The following is a 22,516-nucleotide window of genomic DNA, read 5'->3' as shown; positions in this document are numbered from 1 at the left end:
TTATTTATTTGTTGTATTTAGCTTCTAACGTCCTTACTCAGGTAACAGAGATACGCTCAGAGGTTTAATATTAAGTAAGTTAGTAAATAAATTACCTGAAACAATTCCTAAAATGGCGAGCAGCAAAGTGCACGCCGCGCTACCCCACCTGTAATCAATAATTTAATTGTAAATGAGGCAAGATTTACCACAAAATAATTGCAACACTTGTCTATGATTAGAAAAAAAAAATTGTTTAAGATTAGTTAGAAACAAGGAAAACGCTTGAGCCGCCATATTCCTGAGACGAGGCACGTTCACACACACCGAGCTGCTTCGCGCAGAAATTGCTTCACAAAGCTGCTCGCTCTGTGTGGACTCGCCTTAAATATTTTTGAAGTGAAAACTTATTTAGCGGCGTTGAGCACTTTTTCTGTAATGGGTATAAAATCTTAAACTCGCGTCAGGACACGTGACCTGATCGAAAAAGCGTAAGACGGATGGAGAGTAGACAGCTATCCCCTCTCTACTACGCGCGTTTTCAGTTTTCACTTCTGCCGGCACTCCCGGAGTGCAACCCGTCTTTTTTTTTATATATTAGTTGTGCCTCCCGGTCCACCTATTATGAATACTTATTAATAAAATATTTATTAACGATTCGTTTGATTCGGTTAACTTACAGTAGCGTTAAATTTTCCAACAGAAAAACAATTTTGTTTATCTACTATAGTGTTCTAGGTACGTATGTATGATATCTATGACGTATGTACATACATTAAAAATAATGTACATCTGAAGTAGGTATGTTTATCAATCTAGTTTCCATAGCACACACACGCTTTACAAAGTTTGTACTAGATGGCATTGTAGTATGTATCATTGTATTATTCAATGATTGCAATTATGCATTCAATTTTCACATAGCATTTTTATTAGCTTCACTTGTATGTTTGTATGTAACCAACTTTAGACTCAATAATTATGATCCAGATTCCAGATTAAACGGACACAACTTTTGAGGTGTTTATTTTTAATGGTTTAGGAAAATTTTACTTCATTCAAACGCGAGTTCTTCTTATGAGCCGTTTTTTGCTTGTATTTATAAAATATTAAAATAACACTAAAAATCACATTTGAAACATAACAACCATTATTTAAATCTTAATGATGTGTTCATACAACTCTAAACAGCAGTTCTTTTCCTTGACGCCAAAACAAGTTCATTGAATCAACCAGCTCTAAAATAAACAACATATGACAACATATAATTATTGTAAACACCGAATTACTCATACAAAAAAACTAAACGAATGTTTATTAACTTATATTGTTTTTAATAAACAGTTATATTAAACAATAAAATTCAATTCAAAACATAATCGTTTAATAGATAAGTATTTTAGTTGACTTTAAACTAATATAATGATATAGTTGAAATAAATAGTTATTAATCTGTGCTAACATTAAGTTTGTGGAACTGCAGAACTGATTTAGAGAATTAGTCACATTTGAAAGCTACATTATTCCTGAAAATATTTTACTGGTCTCCGGGTAGGTAAACCCGGCTGGTCTGGGTTGTGAACGGTGAAGCTAGTCTACACTTCCATACCAATAGAGAAAATTTTTATTTTTTATTTAGTATTGAATAGGCTCCATAAGCACTGAGCCGATTTTAATGATTTTTTCAAGAATAGGAAGCTAAGTAGTGTACATTATATGAGGAAGTAACATAGTCTATATTTTACTTATACAAATGACAGTCTTATTCCTATATACCGATTTCTACCAGACATCCTATATGTTATGTTATTTTTAGTAATGTAAAATCAATAAAATGATAACAAACCTCATGTGAAGTAGAACAGCAGACGAGGTGAAGGAAGACGGCGCAGGGTCACCTGCAGCCGCTGAAACCAGGCTGTGTTATCTGAAAGAAAAGTACCGATTTAATAAAAAAACACTGACATTTAATACCTATAACCTAAAACATAAGGAAAACGATTACTGGACGAAACTAAACAGAACTAACCGCTTCGCGCGGAAAATGCTTCGCGTGGCTACGATTTAGTTTTTAAAATGATGTATTTCAAATGTTATCAGCCGTACAAATAAAAACTTGCTTATTCAAACCTTATGCAATGCATAGATATGATAAGAATAAATAAAGAATAAGGATGTCATAATTTCTTACAAATAAATTTGGAATAACGTCGATGTAACTATGCTCACGCTATGCAATAGGCGCGAAGCGGCAACGTCGCAATTCATTCACAAAATTATGAAAAACATTGAAATTGTCTACGGTTAAGCCTTGGTGATGCCTTGGTGCTGTCATTTTGCTGACGCTCGTTTGACTTCGTCGAATTTGTTGTGAAGTTTCATCATACGATGTTCTGTTTATTTATTTTTTAAATATTTATTGGAAATAATTTAAATATATCATTAAATATGCAAGCAAATGATAGATAACGCTATCCAATATCTGGAGAACAGAAGATAAACCCACCTTGAGATAGAGAGTTGCCAAATAACTGGTACTCAAAACATACAACTCCAGGCTTAGAAGATTTATATTTTCAACGAAAGTGTATATTATTGTGATAAGTTTAGAAATAAGTTTTATGTTTTTATGGTTTGGCGCATGTTGTAAATAAATAAATCATTATAAATATCAAAAGGGTTTTTCATAATTTCGTATATTTTGACATTTCATACAAAATTTTCCATTTCAATAGGTACGTAATGAAATTATTAATTTGCTCAACTTTATCTACTTCTCGTATTACTCTCATTGCTATTATCTCAAATTTATATTGAAAATTGCTTCTAAAACTTGTAAACACAGCACAATGTACTAAAAGATATGTTATAACTCGGTTATGTCAGACTTATACTAGGGTGGTAGCCGTAATAAGGACGGAATAGCATTAGTATGAATACTTATTACGAAGTTATACTAGGTTACATTTATTTCGTGTTTATTTGTATGATTTTTCCTTATTCTTAGTTTATTCTTTGCATAAAATGTTATAACTCGTTTATTTGTACGGCTGTAAGAGTACAAATACGTGGATAATAACAGATTATTTGCCTTTTAAAAGTCGAAACAAACAACAAAATAGCAAAATAGGAAGTAAGACTCTTAATAAAAAAAAACCGGTACAAAATTCATTGATTATATGGATAACTAATTAATTATGAAATCAGTTTGGCAATAAAAATGTCGTAATGTGGCAATTAAAATTTTAAACTAAGGGTGCACTCACACACATCAGTCACCGTCACGGCACGTCACCGGACAGGATTAAAAAAAAATATGTATCAATAGTTCTAGTATGACTCTGTTCCCACACGACAGTCGCCGGCACGAAATCTATCAGTGACGTCACCGGTCAGGCACGTCAAATAATCTTTCCATACATGTATCATACTTTTATCCCCACTCACCCGGTGCCGTCACGTCTCAGTTCAGTCAGCGTCGTGCTACCGTCAATAATTGCTACATGTTCTCTAGCGTGACACACGTCTAATCACTGACTAACCTGATGTATGTGTTCAATGATTCAGTCAAACCGGCGACGTGACTGACGGACAACATGACGGTGACTGGTGTTTGTGGATACGTACACAAACCGTCACCGATCAGTCATCGGTGACTTGACGGTGACTGATGTGTGTGAGTGCACCCTTATAGATATGTTTATCTTACCGAATATATTAATCTGAGATCCGACGTGATGTAAAGAGTTGGTCTATATTTAATTCGCTAAACGTAATAATACTTAATTTATTATAATCAGCGCTAGCCAATAGAAGATCATCATAAATTAGTAAGCTCTTGCTATAAGATTTAAATAAAGTTACTTCTGGCCTACTCGTTCTTTTATGATGAACCTGAGTGTTTTGTTATAAATATAAACTTAGTATTTTTAATTAATTTATGGAAAAATACGAGAGGTATTTATTGGAAAAATCGTGAGACGAGATTGGAATCTGCGTCTCCGTTTATAGGAAAATCACTACCAATCACTACTAGCATTTCAAGCACTAGAATATATTAAGCTATTGCATAGCTTCTATCGCGGGCCTTGAGCGCGGGGACCGAATCCAGAAATTGCGTAACGAAAAACCTCACGCTCCCCACTCCAACGGGCGCGGAGGTGTGGCTCGAAGGCATGCTATGCAATTATAGCTTTACCGCGGCAGTCCCCGAGTGCCACACGTCTTTTTTTTATTTTTTAGTACGGTTTTTTTAATCTAGCGTAATACACTTTAAATAATCACTGAATTTGGTACTAAATGCAGTTTTTATTTGCTAAGGCAATCTCTGCATTACTATACCAGGTTTATTATCAAAATTAGATTTATTTTGACAAAACCTGCTTCCAATGTATTTTTAGTCAAACGATTACAATATATTTTTTTAAGAATCACCAACACGCAATATTTTATAGATTTCCGACGTGCGGTTACTAACCACTTCCGTTATTTTATTGGTTTTTCAATTCTCATAAAATAGGCACGTTTGCGCAATAAATAAGTTTATTAGAGGCTTTATTCATATTTCATTCATACCATTATACGCTATTATAATTGAGTAAACACATAATAAAATGAAAAGTCAATTCTTATATTGTTCGAACGTGTTTATTACGTTTTAATATTGCTAATCTTAATACGTGAGAATAAGACTTATACGATCTATGCTGCCCACTAGGAAATGCAAAATTAGTAATTTTTGAAGTGAAACTTCTTTGGGCCCGTTGAGAGTAAAATATCAGGGTCGCGTCATGGCAATACCGTCACGTCATGGAGTACGGCGACGATTTTTGTATCTTTGAATCTTGCCAAAGAAGTTTCACTTCTGACAAGTGTGCTCGGCACACACGCTTTTGTTTATTAATACCTAAGGAGCATGGCTTAAAACTTCAAAGTTAAAAGTATTTCCTAACGGGAATTCCGAATTATGTATAAAATATCAAATACCTACAATTTAATTTTAATAAATTGCAAAAATTATAAAACCAAAAAAATATACCTAATACTTAATAGTTTAAATATGAAAATTTGGATCACACACGATTAAAAAACTACGCAATAACATGATTATGTTTATGTTTTCGATGTTATTTACATTTTTACGTATAAATGTGAATATCGAGGGAAATGCGCGATAAAAATATAGCGTTTGAATGTGGGTTGGGTCCTTGGTAAATAAGGACAGACGGATACACAAGTCGATGTGTTTATTATTATAATTAATATTATGTTTGTTTATTCGGGAGTGCAACGGTAATGTTATAGGGATAATTTTAACATTTTCTAAGGGGCTGATTTATTAATGATCCACATACAGTATGTTTGTAATAAAACTTAGGCTACTTTTTTTTAAATTAGTATACTTACATAATGACTTACATGAAGTTTTTGCTAATGGTTTTAATTTTAAGTACTAAGCAACTTTGAAGTTATAGGTACATTTAGAATTTAAAAAGCGAACTCACGATTCAAGTCACATATCGTCAATAATTTAAAAAGCCGGATTTGCAAATTTAAATAATATTAATTGATTATGTATGTGTGTATAATATTAATGTAACGCTATGACTTCGTGAGGGGCGCCACGGGTGAATATGAACAATAATTACAATAATATTATTGATGCTTATCTATAATTATTGTTTGTTTATAAAACTAGCTTTCCGCCCGCGGCTTGTTATCCTACAAAAGTAATAACCCCAGAACTTTTGAACAGATTTTAATTATTTTAGTTCAGTTGTTTAATCTCCGAATAAATTTGGATATTAAATAGGTACCTAATCAGTATTAGATTAGGAATTTTGTAAACACATTTCTTAAAAAAATAAACATTGGATAGATGGATAAATAGGTCTGGGTCAGCAGAGCCGGGGTGAACAACTAGTATGCAAGAAGAGCTGGTTAAAAGAGTAATTGAGTAATTAAAATTCCTGCATGCTGGACTCATATTAATGTTTTTAGTTTAAAGCAATTAATTATGCAGCTAGTTTTTACTAAGTTTTATTAGCTTCGTTTTTTACCGTGGTAATATTTATTCAATATATAAACAAGCTATCTATGTAAACAATAGTTTTGCATTTATATTGTTATTTACGCATATGTCGTGGCCATATCGTAGATTTGCTCATTTCATGAAATGGCCAACATAGTTTGATCAGATTGTTAAATCGTCAACGTTTCACGATTTGGTCATCGACATTTGGCCAGATCGTATAAAATATCTTAGAGAGTCCATAAAACATAAAAAATTCAGAATATTTTAAGAACTTGTTTATTGTCATTTAAGTTAGTGCCGCGGTAGCGCCGGCGAATACCAGAAGCGAATGGTTTTTTCAATAGAAAACAGTTAGGTTAGGTTAGGTTAGACTTTAATAAACAACGCCAGAAGCGAATCTCTTTTTAAAAAAGAAACAAAAATGGTCGCATTTCGTGAAATGGCCACCACGATTTGGTTGACGTAGACGATTTAACGATCTGGCCAAACTAAATTGGCCATTTCATGAAATGAGCAAATCTGCGATATGGCCACGACACATACATACTAATATCACAGTATTACCATATTTCCTACAGTGTAGTGCGACGAATGTACTTGTGCAGAGAAACGGAGGGGAACTGGCGGGGGTCGGGCGACGCGGGCCGCGTAAGGCAAACACGCTTAGTTTGCTTTACCTAGCGCGAAAGGACGACGCAGTCGTATTTTTTGTGTAATAATTTTATTATACATAGGTACTTACATATTCTATTATGGCGCGCACAAACTGTTCCGTTTACGGATGTAAATCTACATTGAAATCCCAGAAGGAAACAATATTTCAGAAAGATTGTATTAATTGTATCTGTTGAATTAAAATCAAAGCTATGTATATGTTGTCCTCATTATTTTCTAATCAGATTGTACATCCCAATGCGAATGCATTACTTAGTTACTATGTTATAATATACAATTAAGAACATCCAAAAATAAAGTGTCCACGTAAATAATATTTAGCAGTGCAATATCTGTAATTATATATTAATGAACAAATAATTACATCAGATTTAATAATCGCAATTATTTTAAATGTACATATGAATAAATGATTTCATCATAATATTAATAATCACAATTGTTTTATTTCCCATTTGTTGCAACCCTAGCGTATTTTCGTGTGGCAGCGTAAGTTCCTACGCTGGCGGCGTCATCGCGCGACATCAAAGGCGATTCCTGTAGGAAATAATATTGTAATACTGTGCTAATATTTTGCTTGATGTGGTTATCTCAGACACTACCTACGGGTCCGATTTGAAAAGTTATTTCACTGTTATATGTATAGTATAGGTATTTATCGAGCAAGTCTTGTTATTTCTGTTGTTTATTTTTTCAGATCTATTATTATTTAATTTTGAAATAACTAATAAAATAGTGTAAATAATCGATATATTATTAAATAACTCAATTCTCTTTATTCATTCCTATTATTATGTATAACGAACATGAATTCATATATGTAGTAATAATAATGAGGTGCTGCTGCCGTGTGTTTCATGAAGATGTCATCATAATTTCTTATTATTATGAGGTAGTTAGGTATAAAACTAAATAATGATAATTTGCATACCATTATTAATTAGCTGAACATATTGTATTAAACAAACACGCCATATTATAACAATACATAATTTTGCAAGTAAACGTTACTTACTTCACATAGATTAAAAGAACTTGCATTGAGAAAACAATCTTATATACTAGGTATGATTGATTATTGCGTCTAGAACAATATACTTTGTGTTATCCTAGGTCATGAGCAAAAATATTCTTCAAGGTCACTTTTTACATAATCATACCAAATACCAATAGTTTATAGTCTCAGTACCTATTTTAAACAATATCCTTGCACATTTTCCAAATATCAGTAGGTACCTACGAATTTAATCTTATTTCAAATAAATAGGTAGTTTAACAGTTATATTATTATATTATAGTGTAAAAACTTATCTAAATAATAAAAAAATCGAAATCGAAAAATCGAAAATTTTTTTTACAACAATCTTGTTTTCCTAAGAATTTCTTGGACCTTGAATATGAATAATCATGAACCTTATTACGCATGGCGTGGCAGATGCAGTCACGGGCACGAACTAGTCACAAATGAGCAGAGCAGATGTACCAAGTTATTTATCATAGTTATTTATTATCACCTGTTATTTAACCAATTTTTGTTTACTCACTAATCGGTTACAATGTAACGGTTAAATAAAATATATTTTCTGATATGCACCTGCGTAATATATTTTTATTGAGTTGTTTATGTAATTGTGAAGTCAATTATTTGCCTTGCAATAACTGTGTCGTGTCAATAAATTATTTAATGTTTTTCAACTTTAACTTGATTTTTCATTAAGGTGATGAACTAATTTTTCTAACATTTACGGCCCTTTTCAAACCTTCGTAATTTTTATATTATTAAAGTTTTCGTGATGAAAATTCTTGACAAGAAAGTTCAATAGTAACACAATACGTCTACCGTTTTAGAAACATGATTCCATGATATTTTCTCGATAGAAAAAAAATACAAAGTTATCATTGTTATTTTTTTTTAATCTCTGGCATCTTCAAAATAACAAACGTAAAGTTACGACTTTTTGGATATTAACTATAAAATATACAACCTATACGTCTACCGTGTTAGAATTTTGAAATATGCGACGGTTTTGAAATAAACAAGAAATACTTGAAATTAGCGCGCGACCAGCCAATATAGCGAGAGCCGCCCTGTACCTTCCTACCCCGATCGCTGCACGAGTCATTCCCGCTACGGCCGTCACACGGGGAACTTGTGTCGCTCGCGCAATCGTAAAAAAGGGTGACAACACGATAAGACAAAATGAGACAAATGGGGACAATAAAGAAAATAAGAAGAAGAAACATAAAGGTTGGAGGAAAAAGAATGCTTACAATTGGAACAAATTAATGAAGTAAGTTGGTTTTATTTTAAATTTGATGATAATTGTATTATAGACGATGTTTGATATGTACCCCTGTTTTAAGTACATAACGAATGTGTTAGATTTTTTCATTTATAGCATAAATAATCTGTTCAGAAATCCGGAATCCTGAAGGAAAATAAACCCACTGATTGTTCACAATGTGAATCCACTCCTTCGTAAGTACCTTTATTCAGTCAAAAATGTATGTTATCAAAGCTCTACTGGTTTTATCGCATGATTCCATTTTTAGCAAAAAGCAACAAAGTGCAAAGAAATAAAAAATCATGGTGAACTTAGTGGAAGTATGGCGGACATAATATGGAACAGGAGCTCATTGGAGTAGTATTATATTTAAAAAAAATACGAAATAATTTCAAGAATTACATTTCTTAGAAGGTGGTAGATAAGTATGTTGTATAAAGAATTTGATGTTGATATTTATTTCATTTATACTTATTACACCTGTGCGGGAAATTGCTTAGTAATAAAACAGGTTTATATTCATATTTACATAGTAATGTGAGTTTTCATTTCGAAAAATTTTGTGTAAGTACAGTAGAACCTCTATAAGTCGAATACCAAGGGAGACGCCAAAAAATTCGAGTTATAGAGTTTTCAACTTATGGAGGATTTTGAACACCTGACACCAATCAAGCAAACACGTGAATACGTGAGTCATAGATTTATTATCAAATACTCCTAAAATGATTTTCTAAGAAACAATAGTGTACTTACATTGTCGGCACATTCTTAAAGTCAGTAATTTATTTTTGTTCAAACAATAAAGGTGATAAATTCCTAATGATCAAGTTGTAAAGGTTGTAAAATAAAAAAAACGTTGCTATGTTCGACATACAGAGGTCAAATTTAATTTTTCGAGTTATAGAGTGAAAATATGTACCAAAATGGCTTAGAGGGACTCGGTGATTATTTCGACTAACAGAGGGTAGAGATTTCAAGTAATGGAGGTTTTGGTGTTTGAAGGGAAGGGAACAAAACATTTTTTCGAGATTTGGAGGTTTTTGACTTATCGAGGTTCGACTTATCGGGGTTCTACTGTATATTAAATTGAGTTCCTGGGTGATCTGGAAACACAATTGGGCCCGGAAGATGGCGCTGCAGTCACTCCTCCTAATGACATGAACCGATTTGGATGAATATTTGTGTGCACATTTCATTTTTGTGGGATGATTGGTTGATTTGCTTTCACATTAGCTAATATTATGTATTTTTATTGTTAGAAAGTAAACTTAATTTAATGTTTATAATACATTATTATTGGTATATAAATAAGCCAGTGTTCGTCTCACATTGCTGTACCTGCCTACCTACCCTACCAGGGCCTAACTTTGTTCTGGCTATTTTATTTTGATTATTTGTAATGAATAATTACAATTATAATAGAGTGCAAAATAAATACATGCGTTTACGTTAACCACAAAATAAATACATGCGTTGCGATACTTTGTGTTTTTTTTAAACAATTTTTTTATTTAAAAAAATATCATTCCGACCGCGGCTTTGCCCGCGTGGAATTAGATTATATCGTGAATCCTGTCTTATCCCACAGAAGTGTTCAGTTCGGATAAAAAGTATCCTATGTGTAAATCCAGGCAATTAGCTATATTTTATCAAAATTGGTAATGTAGTCTTGACGTGATTAAGTAACAACTCACAAAAAAATATACTAATTAACATCCAAAGTTTCGCATCAGTTTTACTGTATTAGTGACTAGATTTCCGCCCGCGGCTTCGCCCGCGTTTGCAAAGGAAAACCCGCATAGTTCCCGTTCCCGTGGGATTTCCGGGATAAAATCATCCTATGTGTTAATCCAAGTTACCCTCTATATGTGTGCTAAATTTCATTGTAATCGGTTCAGTAGTTTTTACGTGAAAGAGTAACAAACACCCATACATCCATACATCCTTACAAACTTTCGCCTTTATAATATATTAGATTAGATTAGATTAGATTAGATATCTCCCACTCTTGACTTTGACTGAGAAGAATTAGGGTTTATAACTTCTTTCAGAAATATTACCTTTCATTTCTGGGCATGATGTAATATCTACGTCAGCATCAAATTCTATCTAAATCCATTCAGTAGTCCGTAGTATTGAGTACCATTTCATTTTTTCATAGTAACAATATTTTTTGTTATTTTAGAGATTATTTATAACCTGTATTATTTTGTAATAAAGTAAACATTACGAAATAATAATAATAATTAATAATGTCTAAGTAGTTGTTAAAAAGAAGATTATTTGTTTATAAGCAAGAAAATAAAACCAATAAATCAACAATTAAATATATATGTATAAGAATATTATAACTGTATGACGACTCCATACATGTTTGTCCCGAGTCGGCCAGCGGCAGCGCGGCGAGTTTGCAAGAATGACTTCGCGCACAGCCGCGTTCGCGATAGCGAGCTATTAGACTCCGCCCGCCAAGCAGTAGATTTTTTTTTGTGTATCGTCTTAAGTGTCTGTATTGGAAGCTTTATTGTTGGCCTATATAATAATTATAATAGTTACTTAATTAGTATCCTACTACGAGTAGATTGTTTAGTAGCAGAGTGACTACTAAACAATTAAAAAAATTTTACGTCTGTAAATTTAAAAATTGTATGTAGTTATAATGTCCGTCTTTGGTTTAGAAAAGGACAAGATCGTTATAATTCCAAAACTTTATTACATTGTTTTTTCAAGGAAAACCCATTTAAATAACAAAACAATAATTATTTAAAACTTAACGCTTCGTTGTATGAATCAGCTCGTTTTGAATAACAATAGTGGCGTCTTTAGTTGTCCTTGCCTAACAGGTGGAGATAAACAGATATATTTATTGGGAAAAGGCGGATGTATATTTAATAGAACAATAGGTTACGTCGAATGCTAAAATATACTTATCAATGGTATTTTGCAAGCACTGACTGTTTTGCAAAAACAATTAGAAATACGTAAAAGTTAATGATTTCATAAGTTCTATCCTATAATAGGTACTAGGTAGGTACCTACTACTCCCCCCAACGGTCCAGGCCTTGTCGCGGCGGAGGGGCTCAGTAGCTCAGAGTTATGGCCCTCTGAGTGAAGCGAAATTGGACCAGCGAGGGGCTGAACGGCTGGTTTAGAGTCGGGGAGATTCAACCGGCCCGACGGCCAGGGCTAGGTGTGGCCCAGTGGCCGCTGTGTGCGGCGTGGGATGGCGGCCAGAGGTCGTGGCTTGGCGGACCCCGTGTCCACTAGGCAAAGGTGGCGCTGAACGGCAGTTGGGGTTGGAAAGCCTCGACTGACCCGACGGCAGAGGTCCTGTTTGTGGGCCAGAGAGGAGCCGGCTTTTATGCGACGGTGGATGGCGGCCAGAGGTCGCGGCGCGGCGGGCTCGCTGTTTTAGGAAGCCACGCCGTGCAGCGGAGGGCGGGATCCCGACGCGTCATTGTGATGACGCGCGGAGACTCCTGCAGAGAGGTGTGGGGCGGCGGCCGCTGTAAAACGGCCGTCTGCCAACTCGTAATCCGGTCCGTGGGGCCGGACCGAGGGCCGCCACCTCTGGTGAGGTGGGGGCTGCGAGGTAATCTCTATAAAAATGCGCCGGAGGGTCCCCCGACGTGTATTTCACACATCGGAGGACCTTCCGGAGTGCACCCTCCGGCCGGACGGTGATGGGGTCGGGGGTTCGGGGGAACGCGGATGATGGAGCGGGGAAAGATCCATTGTCTGCGCGTTGGTGGCGTAAGCCTTCGTTCCAGCAGCCGCCAGCGAGGGGGGTTCTAGTGGTGGGCCTGGAAACGGGCATCTGCTGGGCGGGACACGCGGTAGAGTCGTAACCGTTCCCGCAGTTCCGTCCAAAGCAGCGCGATGGAACAGAGTGGGGTTTTAGTCGGTAGAAATCCGACATAACCACGGCTCCATCCCCGGGAGCCGGGGGTATCTAAGAAGATTTCCCCACTATAAAAAAAAAAAAAAAAAAAAAAAAAGGTACCTACTACTAATTCCTAATAATATTATAAATGCAAATGTTTGTGAGGATTACAAATACTATTCAACCGATTACAATGAAATTTAGCACACAATATGTAGAGGGTAAGTTGCATTAACACATAGGATAGGCTTTATCCCGGAAATCCCACGGGAACGGGACCTATGTTTTTCTTTGAAAACACGGGTGAAGCCGCGGACGGAAAGCTGAATATATTTATCAAATTAAATATTTCATAAACATATAAAAGTATTTTTCTCACAAATATTTTAGATGAGTCATTTGTTTTGGTTGAGATTTTAAATTTGGTAACATTTGCGTCATTCATACTAATCCAATGAATTTAATAACAATAACAATAATTTTAAGAGTTTATATTATTTAGTTTTCAATTTTGTCTAAACTTCCTATGAGGACACGAATGACGTTCTCATTGATACCGATATTGATCAATTTAAATATTCTTTATTTACGATTTTCTGGTAATATATAACTCTAAGTTAGTGTTAGTTTTCTAGTGTTTAGTTTTACGATTAAAATCAGCAATACACCTCGCTGGGGCTCTATAGTCTATGACACAAACTAAATACATACTATGACTTATAAAATGACGCCATAGGGCAGAATGTGACGAATCCATGTTTCACTGCGTAGAAATAAATCTAACGAAAGCGTAATCATATCTAATAGTATACGCCCCCGAATCGCCCCGAGTGCAAATACTATGTATTTTAATACGCAATTACTAAGTATTAGATTCGATTCAATACCAGAATTATAAATGCAAAACTGTGCCTCTAAATTAATGAAGATATCTACCTTTGAATGGGTTGAATTAAAAACGAAATGCCTAGAAATATGGGGACCAGTTTTATCGCAATATATTGATGCAAAGCCGCGGGCGAAAGCTAGTTTATGATAAATCAGTGACCCATCGAATCTGATGCATTAATCCCGTTCATGACGGAAGGAATCAACACGATAATATTATTACTGACGATAGTTGTTTTGACGTGTTGTTTACGAAGATTCGTATCACATGTTTATCCCAACTTATATGCAATGCTATAAACAACTCTGTGACGTAGTAATAATTGTACAAATATACAAAGGTGCACATGTTTACATATCGATGAGATAATAACAGCACTAAATATGATCGACTTTAAACATTACGGTCACAAAAATGTCAATGACATGTTAATGAAATGCCCTTACAATTAACGCGTGTTATCTTTAAAATGTTATTTTTGTTTGTACGAGAGAATCTTGTTTTTAAACGTTTAACATTGGGATTTTTACGCTATTTTTATATAAGTTTCTCTTGCGCCAAATTAATCTTATTGTAGGTATGTGAGAACAAATGAAGAATTTAAATTGAGATGAGAGTATTATCGCGGATAATATTAGCTAAATAACGTGAAGTAACTAAAAGTAGTAATTTTGTTTAATTAATTAATACCTTTTTATACTGTGGTGTTTTTATCGTATTTTATCAAGTTAGAGATATTGTGTGAGTTTGTACACAGTAGGTGATTACAATGTTTGATGAACGATATGATTTTAACACTATTAACGATATTTTTTCATTCATAAAGAACGATTTACGTATATCACTACATAGTTTAAAACAAAGTCGCTTTCCCTGTCCCTATGTCCCTATGTCCCTTTGTACGCTTAAATCTTTGAAACTACGCAACGGATTTTGATGCGGTTTTTTTTAATAGATAGAGTGATTCAAGAGGAAGGTTTATATGTATAATAACATCCATTAAATAGTGGAGAAGTACTGTTATTTTTGAGGTTTCTAATGTGATGTCGTAAAAATTCCGCTTACATTGCAAACGCAGGCTGAACCCTACGAGTTTTACCAAAATAATGTACTAATTATTATACACATTGAAAAGGTCTACAGAAAAGTCCGCGATGGTATATGTCTATCTCTTATGGATAACCCACAATAACTTTTTTTTGTCATTTACTTTTTACGACAAATAATGGCAAATTTTCGATGCGATTTTAACCAATACAGCATTAATCCTTAACCAATTAAATACCTTGAATACATTGTCCATTTAATATAGATCTATATGGCCCTAACAACTGTATGATTTAAGTGAATATTTTCGAAGATATTACAAATTTAAAAATTGCGGGACGTAGCGTTTGCGGCGGTACCGGTCGGCCGCCCGGCTATACTATAATATTTTATACCCGTGCGAAGCCGGAGCGGGCCGCTATGTTTTTAATTTTTATAAACAACGTTCACAGTTTTTCTGTAGTGTATTTAGTTGCACCCGTGCGAAGCCGGGCGGGTCGCTAGTTTACATAATAATCATAGAAATGTGGTCAAATGCTCCAAATGAATTAAAAGAGCATATTATATTATTAATCCAAATACCCTAAAGAAAAAAAAGCTATTATTTTGTTTACAAACAAACTTTGAGAATATAATAGTTTTCTTGTTAATGTTATTATCATAAAATATTCAAATGTCACTTGTTTAGTTGTTTATAGACCGCCGAATATCGACCATGACCACACCCACGATGTTTATTTTCGTTTTTTATTGTGTTAATGTTTTGAATTCAGATATTTTTGGTAATAAAAATTCCATTGCATTTTTCATTCTACAAATAAATTATAGAATAGAGTCGGACGTGTGCAGCATCACCTATCATTAACCGAATTTTTTGTTTTATAATATTACACTAGTTGCTCAACCTGACTCCACCCGTGTACATACATACTTATTCTAAGCATTTATTTTTTTTTATTTTTAAGGGTTATTATCCTAATCCAAGCGAAGACCTATCCAACAAAGCAAACACCATTTAAAAACGTTCAGTGGTGCTTTAGTTACAATTTACAAACAATAATGAATAAAAAACTAGCTTTGTCTGGTGTTGTGGATTCGCCTTAGATTCGATTTGTGGTTTGATCCGGTATACAAAACAAAAATAAAATTTAGCCCGACCACATACCATACCACATGAGTAGAAAGACGGAATTTCCGTCTTTCTACTCATGTGCACATGTGTTACAATATATTATTTTCCTACAGCGAAAATAATTTTTTAAATTGGGCAAATGGCTTTAAACCAATACAAATACAATATAATATTAATACAAATACAGGGTGTACCAAAAAGTAGTGATGAACGGAAGCTGAGAGGTAGAGGACCTAGAGGGCTATCCGAATCACCCCCATGTATGTTATGCGATTTTTCGTATTTTCGGAGTTATGACGATTTTTTCAATTTTTCACCTATCGCCGAGTACGATGATATTTTCACTCATGCTGACGTCAATGATTGCGGAAGATGCTTGATTTTTTTTGTGTGCTAAGCTGAAAGATAGGCCAATTCAGTATGGTAACATTTACTATCGTTAGATCTTTGAATGGAATAAAAAAAAGAATGAAATGGCAAGAAAGATAAAATTACCCAGTATGTTCACCACTTCAAGGGCCCGTAAAAAAATAAAATCACATAAAAAAAATTTTCCGTTTGACTTTTAAAAACTTGCTCTATCTATCAGATAGCTACCCTGAAAATTTCATTTTATTATTCAGAAGGCTTCAATCGAATAATTTAAATCTAAATGTGGTAAGTGCAAAAATTGAATTAACATGATGATCATTAAAACCAATAAATAGGTGTTTAATTACCAGAAATTTTTAAAATAACCCCGCTGTTGCTCAATGCAAGTGCGACATCACCGTAAAAAGTTGTCTTTTAAATGTCTGAATGCCCTTTTATCATTTTTAATGGTTTCTTCTGTTACTATGAATTTCCGGGTTATTTCGTCTAAATTGTGGCATTCTCTCAAGTAGCCGAAGTCTTTTTAATATTCCCATTGAAACAAATCAATGGGGTTTAGGTCGAGGGACCGTGGAGGCCAGGCTTTAAGGCAGGCTTCACCGGCGCATGCGCAGGCTGCAACGACCAATCCATCTTTCAGGGTATCTTGGCCCTTTAGCCTGGCCTGCACGGTCCCCGGACATAAACCCTATTGATTATTTTCCGTGGGGATACTACAAAGACGAGAGACTGCCACAATTTGGACGAAATAACCCGGAAATTCATAGTAGCAGAAGAAACCATTAAAAATGATAAAAGGGCATTCAGACATTTAAAAGACTACTTTTTACGGTGATGTCGCACTTGCATTGAGCAACAGCGGGGTTATTTTAAAAATTTCTGGTAATTAAACACCTATTTATTGGTTTTAATGATCATCATGTTAATTCAATTTTTGCACTTACCACATTTAGATTCAAATTTTTCGATTGAAGCCTTCTGAATAATAAAATGAAATTTTCAGGGTAGCTATCTGATAGATAGAGCAAGTTTTTAAAAGTCAAACGGAAAACTTTTTTTATGTGATTTTATTTTTTTACGGGCCCTTGAAGTGGTGAACATACTGGGTAATTTTATCTTTCTTGCCATTTCATTCTTTTTTTTATTCCATTCAAAGATCTAACGATAGTAAATGTTACCATACTGAATTGGCCTATCTTTCAGCTTAGCACACAAAAAAAATCAAGCATCTTCCGCAATCATTGACGTCAGCATGAGTGAAAATATCATCGTACTCGGCGATAGGTGAAAAATTGAAAAAATCGTCATAACTCCGAAAATACGAAAAATCGCATTACATACATGGGGGTGATTCGGATAGCCCTCTAGGTCCTCTACCTCTCAGCTTCCGTTCATCACTACTTTTTGGTACACCCTGTATAATAAATTCAAAATCTTTTCGTAATAGAAAAATCTAATATTTCCTATTGATATGATTTAGTTACAGATAATATACATAATGTTATTTATATAAACATGTAAAGTTCCTTACAAATAAGTAGAGAAATTTATCACATAATCCCCACTTAATTATTTGATTAGATTGTGAAGGCAATTTAATAAATTATGTTTGATTAGCGCTTGCAAAACTTGATAACCTTATGTTGATATATGACTTTTAAATTATGTTTGTTACTTATAATATTATAATATATTATATGCATTCGAAAGTACCTAATCTGAGTGTTATTTTTATGCTATTAGATTTAGTACAAGACATAAATTTATTTTATTACTAGCGGCCCGCCCCGGCTTTGCCCGTGGTAGATATTTCGCAATGAAAGGTTGCCTTTGTTCTTTCTCAGGGTCTAAAGATTATCTGTGCCAAATTTCATTAAAATCGGTCCAGTAGTTTATGCGTGAAAACCATACATACAAAACTTTCCTCTTTATAATATTAGTATAGAAGCACAGATAGAAGTATCTAGATAACGCTTTATTGAACAAAGAAGTGAAAGTTTCACATATTTTTCACAAAAAGCGGCCTTATTGCTGCACAGCAATCTCTGCCAGGCAACCTGGTGGGAAAGGTGAGGTAAGTACATAATATATTAGAAAATCAAACACATCGATTTTTTCCTTATTTCTTTAAATTGTTATCTAGTTAACAAATAATTAATTCGTTTTTTTTCAATTAAAATAAACAATAAGTAGATATCGTTTAATTTAAATGTTAATAGGACACGTTGCATGTCATTTTAAATAAGTGCGTCTAATTTTATTTTTATCTATTTTCAATTATTATCTGAAAAACTTTCCAATCGATAACGTTTTATGTATTTACACGAAAACAAAGATTCCATGAACATTTTTGATTTTCAACAATCCCTTAACATATATTATCATGGTAGAATAATAAAAATACCTTTTTCATGAAACCTGGTGAAAACGCCATCTGAATCAAACTTATTAAAAATATGTTTAATTATAATATCATTACATTCTGCTTTTGCAATTTGAAAGAAAGCACTCGGGGACTGCCGTGGTAAAGCTATTGCATGCTATGCATTCAAGCCACACCTCCGCGCCCGTCGGAGTGGGGAGCGTGAGGTTTTTTGTTACGGAATTTCTGGATTCGGTCCCCGCGCTCAAGGCCCGCGATAGAAGCTATGCAATAGCTTAATATAAATAGAATCGTAAATGATAAAATTATTCCTAGATCGAAATATTTAAGCAGCAAGGCTCTCTGTTTTTATTATCTTACAAATAGGTAGTTTTGCATTTGTGGAATAAAAATTTGCGTGTATTTTTCTAATATTTGTTTACTTTTTATTATATCTGACGTCAAAGCGCGACTCATTAAATTTATATCTAATAAGATACTTCGAATCTTTATGCAAAACTAATAATATTAATATATTTAAAACAGTTGGTGGCTAATAAATAAATATTTGCGAAAGATATATATCTAGAGGCCTCCTGGCCTGTTTCTTTTTTCCTTATACTTCCTATCTTTTGTTCCTATCGCCATTCTTTATTTATCCCTTTCTTTTAAAAGCTTCCTGGCAGTATTTGCAGAGGCCTTATCTTTGCGCATCATGGTGCGCGCATTCCACCAGACGATCCACGAGCGAGCAAGCAAGCTCTAATATAAAAAGAAAATTATTTTATTTTAGCTAACTTTCAGACCACGTCTTCGCCCGCGTTGTCTAAACTTAACAAATTATCTAAGAAAACTTTTAAAAGTGTGATGTGGTAATTTAAAAAAATTACTGGGTATTCATAAATTTTTGTAAAGGTTTAAGAGGTTTACATGAATAAAAAAGACAGCTTAAAAATCAGTAGCGTAGTTTTAAAGGATACATAGGAACACCGAACAGACAGACGCCGGGAAGCGACTTTGTTTTAAACTAAATGTTCACTTTAAAAAAATAAGAATCGAGAAACCAGTGCAGTGGTGCATTTATTTTTGTTTTTTTACACAAGCGACCATGTTGTTTTTTTCTTATTTTTCGTTGCTTTTGGCACACATACCAATTACGCGCAAACCACCTTTGACCGTCTGCAAGAAATTACCTATAGGTTTTTAATTAAGCAGCTAAATTAGCATAAGTTTTGTTGGCTATTGTTTTTAGAACTTGTATCGAGACTGTATTTGAGGATTTCTTTTTTGTCTGACTGATTTTTCGACGGCTTTTTTGAGGGTTAAGTACCTATAATTAAAAAGTTTAATGCTACCAATAAATATTATATTTTCAATGCTATTTATCACTACATAAAGAAACCGAACTGCTAGCAATTGTACAACACTAGGAAAAAGTTTTCTTTTTTTTATTACCTATAGCGAAGTTACCACAGATCATATTATTAACTCATGATGATCATAGTAACTTAATATATAAAATAGTATTACACTGTCTAGAAAGTTCGTTATAAAACCATTTCTAAATTCTAATGTTCTTGTTTTAATTCATTATACAGTCATATTATTAAAGTCAGAAAACTAGTACTTTTTACGAAGTTGAACTGTGGTGGCCGAATACCGTTATGTATCATAAAAAATTACATATTATTTTTAGTTCTCAAAATAAAATCATATTTCTCCTAGATTTAAGCCGAAATTTATAAATTACATTTTAAACATTGAAACTTAAATTCACACTATTAAAAATGATATAAATATAAATTATCTTATTTGTTTTTAAAGATAAGTTTAAATAAGGTTAGAGAGTGACATAAACTACTTTTTACCGCGGTGTAACTCATCTTCATGAGAATTTCTTTGCTATTAAATATTATATTCTGCGGTTAATAGTTTTGTATTGTGGTCGGAGTAAGCTGTATTTCCAAAGGAAAAACAAATGTAATTCAATTTGTATGTCATTGCGGTCATTTTTCGAGCTAGTCTGTACTAGAGAAAATATTATATTCTGGGTAAATTAATTTGTGGTTTATGTGCTGAATACCAGTGCCGTAAACTTTCACAGACCAGTTAAACTGACCTATCTCTTGTGTTACATTGGTATCGTGTCACGGCTCAAGCTATAACTTTAGAAATGGTTGGTAATAAAATTTATGGAAGTACTTTAAGTTGAAGGTAATTTTGAACAAGCGTCTAGACGGTTTTGCGTGATATGTGAGCGGTTGCGTGTCTTCGCATAAGCAGACAAAAAACAAAAGGTTATTATTATTTTTTCTCTGTGCTAATTTGACAATACAAATGTATTTAGGTTTGTATGTTTAAATTGTACCTAGGTACCTACGTATAAAAGAAAGACGAAGGCTGTTATTTTATGTGTAAATTTTTTAACATTAGAAAGTTCCATATTAATAAGTACTAAGTAGGTATGTAGTAACTAACATAGATTTTTTTAAGTTTTTTGTTCTTGGTTGTGATAGCTTATTGCTATCACAATAGCAATAGCTTTACAAAGTTATATTTTTGTACAGGAAGAGCTAATAAATTCGGTCGGTAATAAAATAACTATTATAGAGGTGATTTTTACTAGTGTCAATAAGATCAGTAAAAAGTTTTAAAGTTCATAAGTAGGTACTTTGCGAGTAGAATTATTAGCATCAGAAAAGCGTAGTCTAATATAATCTAACAAAAGGAACTGGTTTTTATTTATTTTGTCATTCCTACATAATTTAAAAATTATTTATACATATTTCCAATTACATATAATAATGAAGGACGATCAAAATTATCGAAACACCCGTCAGAAAAATAATAAAATCATTGATATTGCGTATAAATTATAAATTATAATCCTTGTAGGTATACGTACCTATTTTATTTCTAAAGCAATACCTACCTATTAACTTTTGTTATTTGTCGCAATTTACAACATAGTAGGTATTTATTGTCTACAATATGAATCCACAGATATCAAAAGACTGCGCCATAAACTCTAGCTAATAGCATGCAATTAAAAAGTTCAACAATAATAATTATTATCACATTCGTTGTCTATCTGTTATTATCTAGGCAAATATACTCAATATACACTCGATACATCGTAAAGTAAACAACTTTACATAATTGTTCAACTATGTACGCAATAACAATATTATAAATATTAATTATTCACCTGTGAATGAATGAATTGCGATGTTCGCTCCGATGTCATGAGATAATCCAACTTTTCTATTCATTTGAACATTTATAACTGCACTGAACACTTCTGTTGCAACAATTGTATAAACACATTCCACTTTGTATTGTTTATTGAAGAAACTATGAAAATATTGTAGTAAAAAACCCCGAATCGTAATATTCAATGACTGTTGAACACTGCGTTGAATTGTGTCGCAAACGTACGCACGCGAATAACTCTGCTCGTCGACTGCTCGAAATTGGCGGCAAACGACATTGCGCGCGCGTCACGTTTGAAATGCGCGCGCTTGTGGTATAAACAATTGATGTTGTATGCCATGCCAGTTCACTAAGTAGTTTTAAAATTTAATTTTAATTGAGTTTGAAGCTCATTTTCAGGCTATTAGCCGGCGCCGGGCTCGTCGTTATTTGCGATAGCGTAAACAACTATTTTATTTTTTGTGTGTAAATGTTGAACTAGAAATATACTTTACAAATGTTTTTGTGAAAAAAAACATTGCACGACCTGAAAATGTACTCACTATCTCCGTTTTTTTAAATGTGTTCTGTTCTGGTTCTAAATTCTAATCTAAATGACTAGTAATACAAGAAGATGCGTCGATACATAATACCTAATACCACAGA

General features: G+C 33.5%; 1 protein-coding gene across 1 annotated transcript in view; it reads right to left on the bottom strand.

Annotated features, from left to right (window-relative positions):
• LOC149490190 (uncharacterized) overlaps window positions 1-22,161 on the bottom strand; it is a 31,110-nt gene extending 8,949 nt beyond the window's left edge. Inside the window, exons 1-3 of the mRNA XM_089701293.1 lie at window positions 21,867-22,161; window positions 1,826-1,906; window positions 96-148 (exon numbers count right to left, since the gene is read on the bottom strand). Of these exons, the coding sequence (XP_089557419.1) occupies window positions 96-148; window positions 1,826-1,830 (58 nt within the window). The 5' untranslated portion in view covers window positions 1,831-1,906; window positions 21,867-22,161. The remainder of the gene's footprint in view (window positions 1-95; window positions 149-1,825; window positions 1,907-21,866) is intronic.
• Between the last annotated feature and the right edge of the window lie 355 nt (window positions 22,162-22,516).

The sequence above is a fragment of the Colias philodice genome, chromosome 2 (genome assembly GCF_061535455.1).
Source record: "Colias philodice isolate Cphi_HAF_F1 chromosome 2, ilColPhil1 Martin Lab GWU primary, whole genome shotgun sequence".
Lineage (NCBI taxonomy): Eukaryota > Metazoa > Arthropoda > Insecta > Lepidoptera > Pieridae > Colias > Colias philodice.
This window is presented reverse-complemented; position numbering and strand designations above follow the sequence as displayed.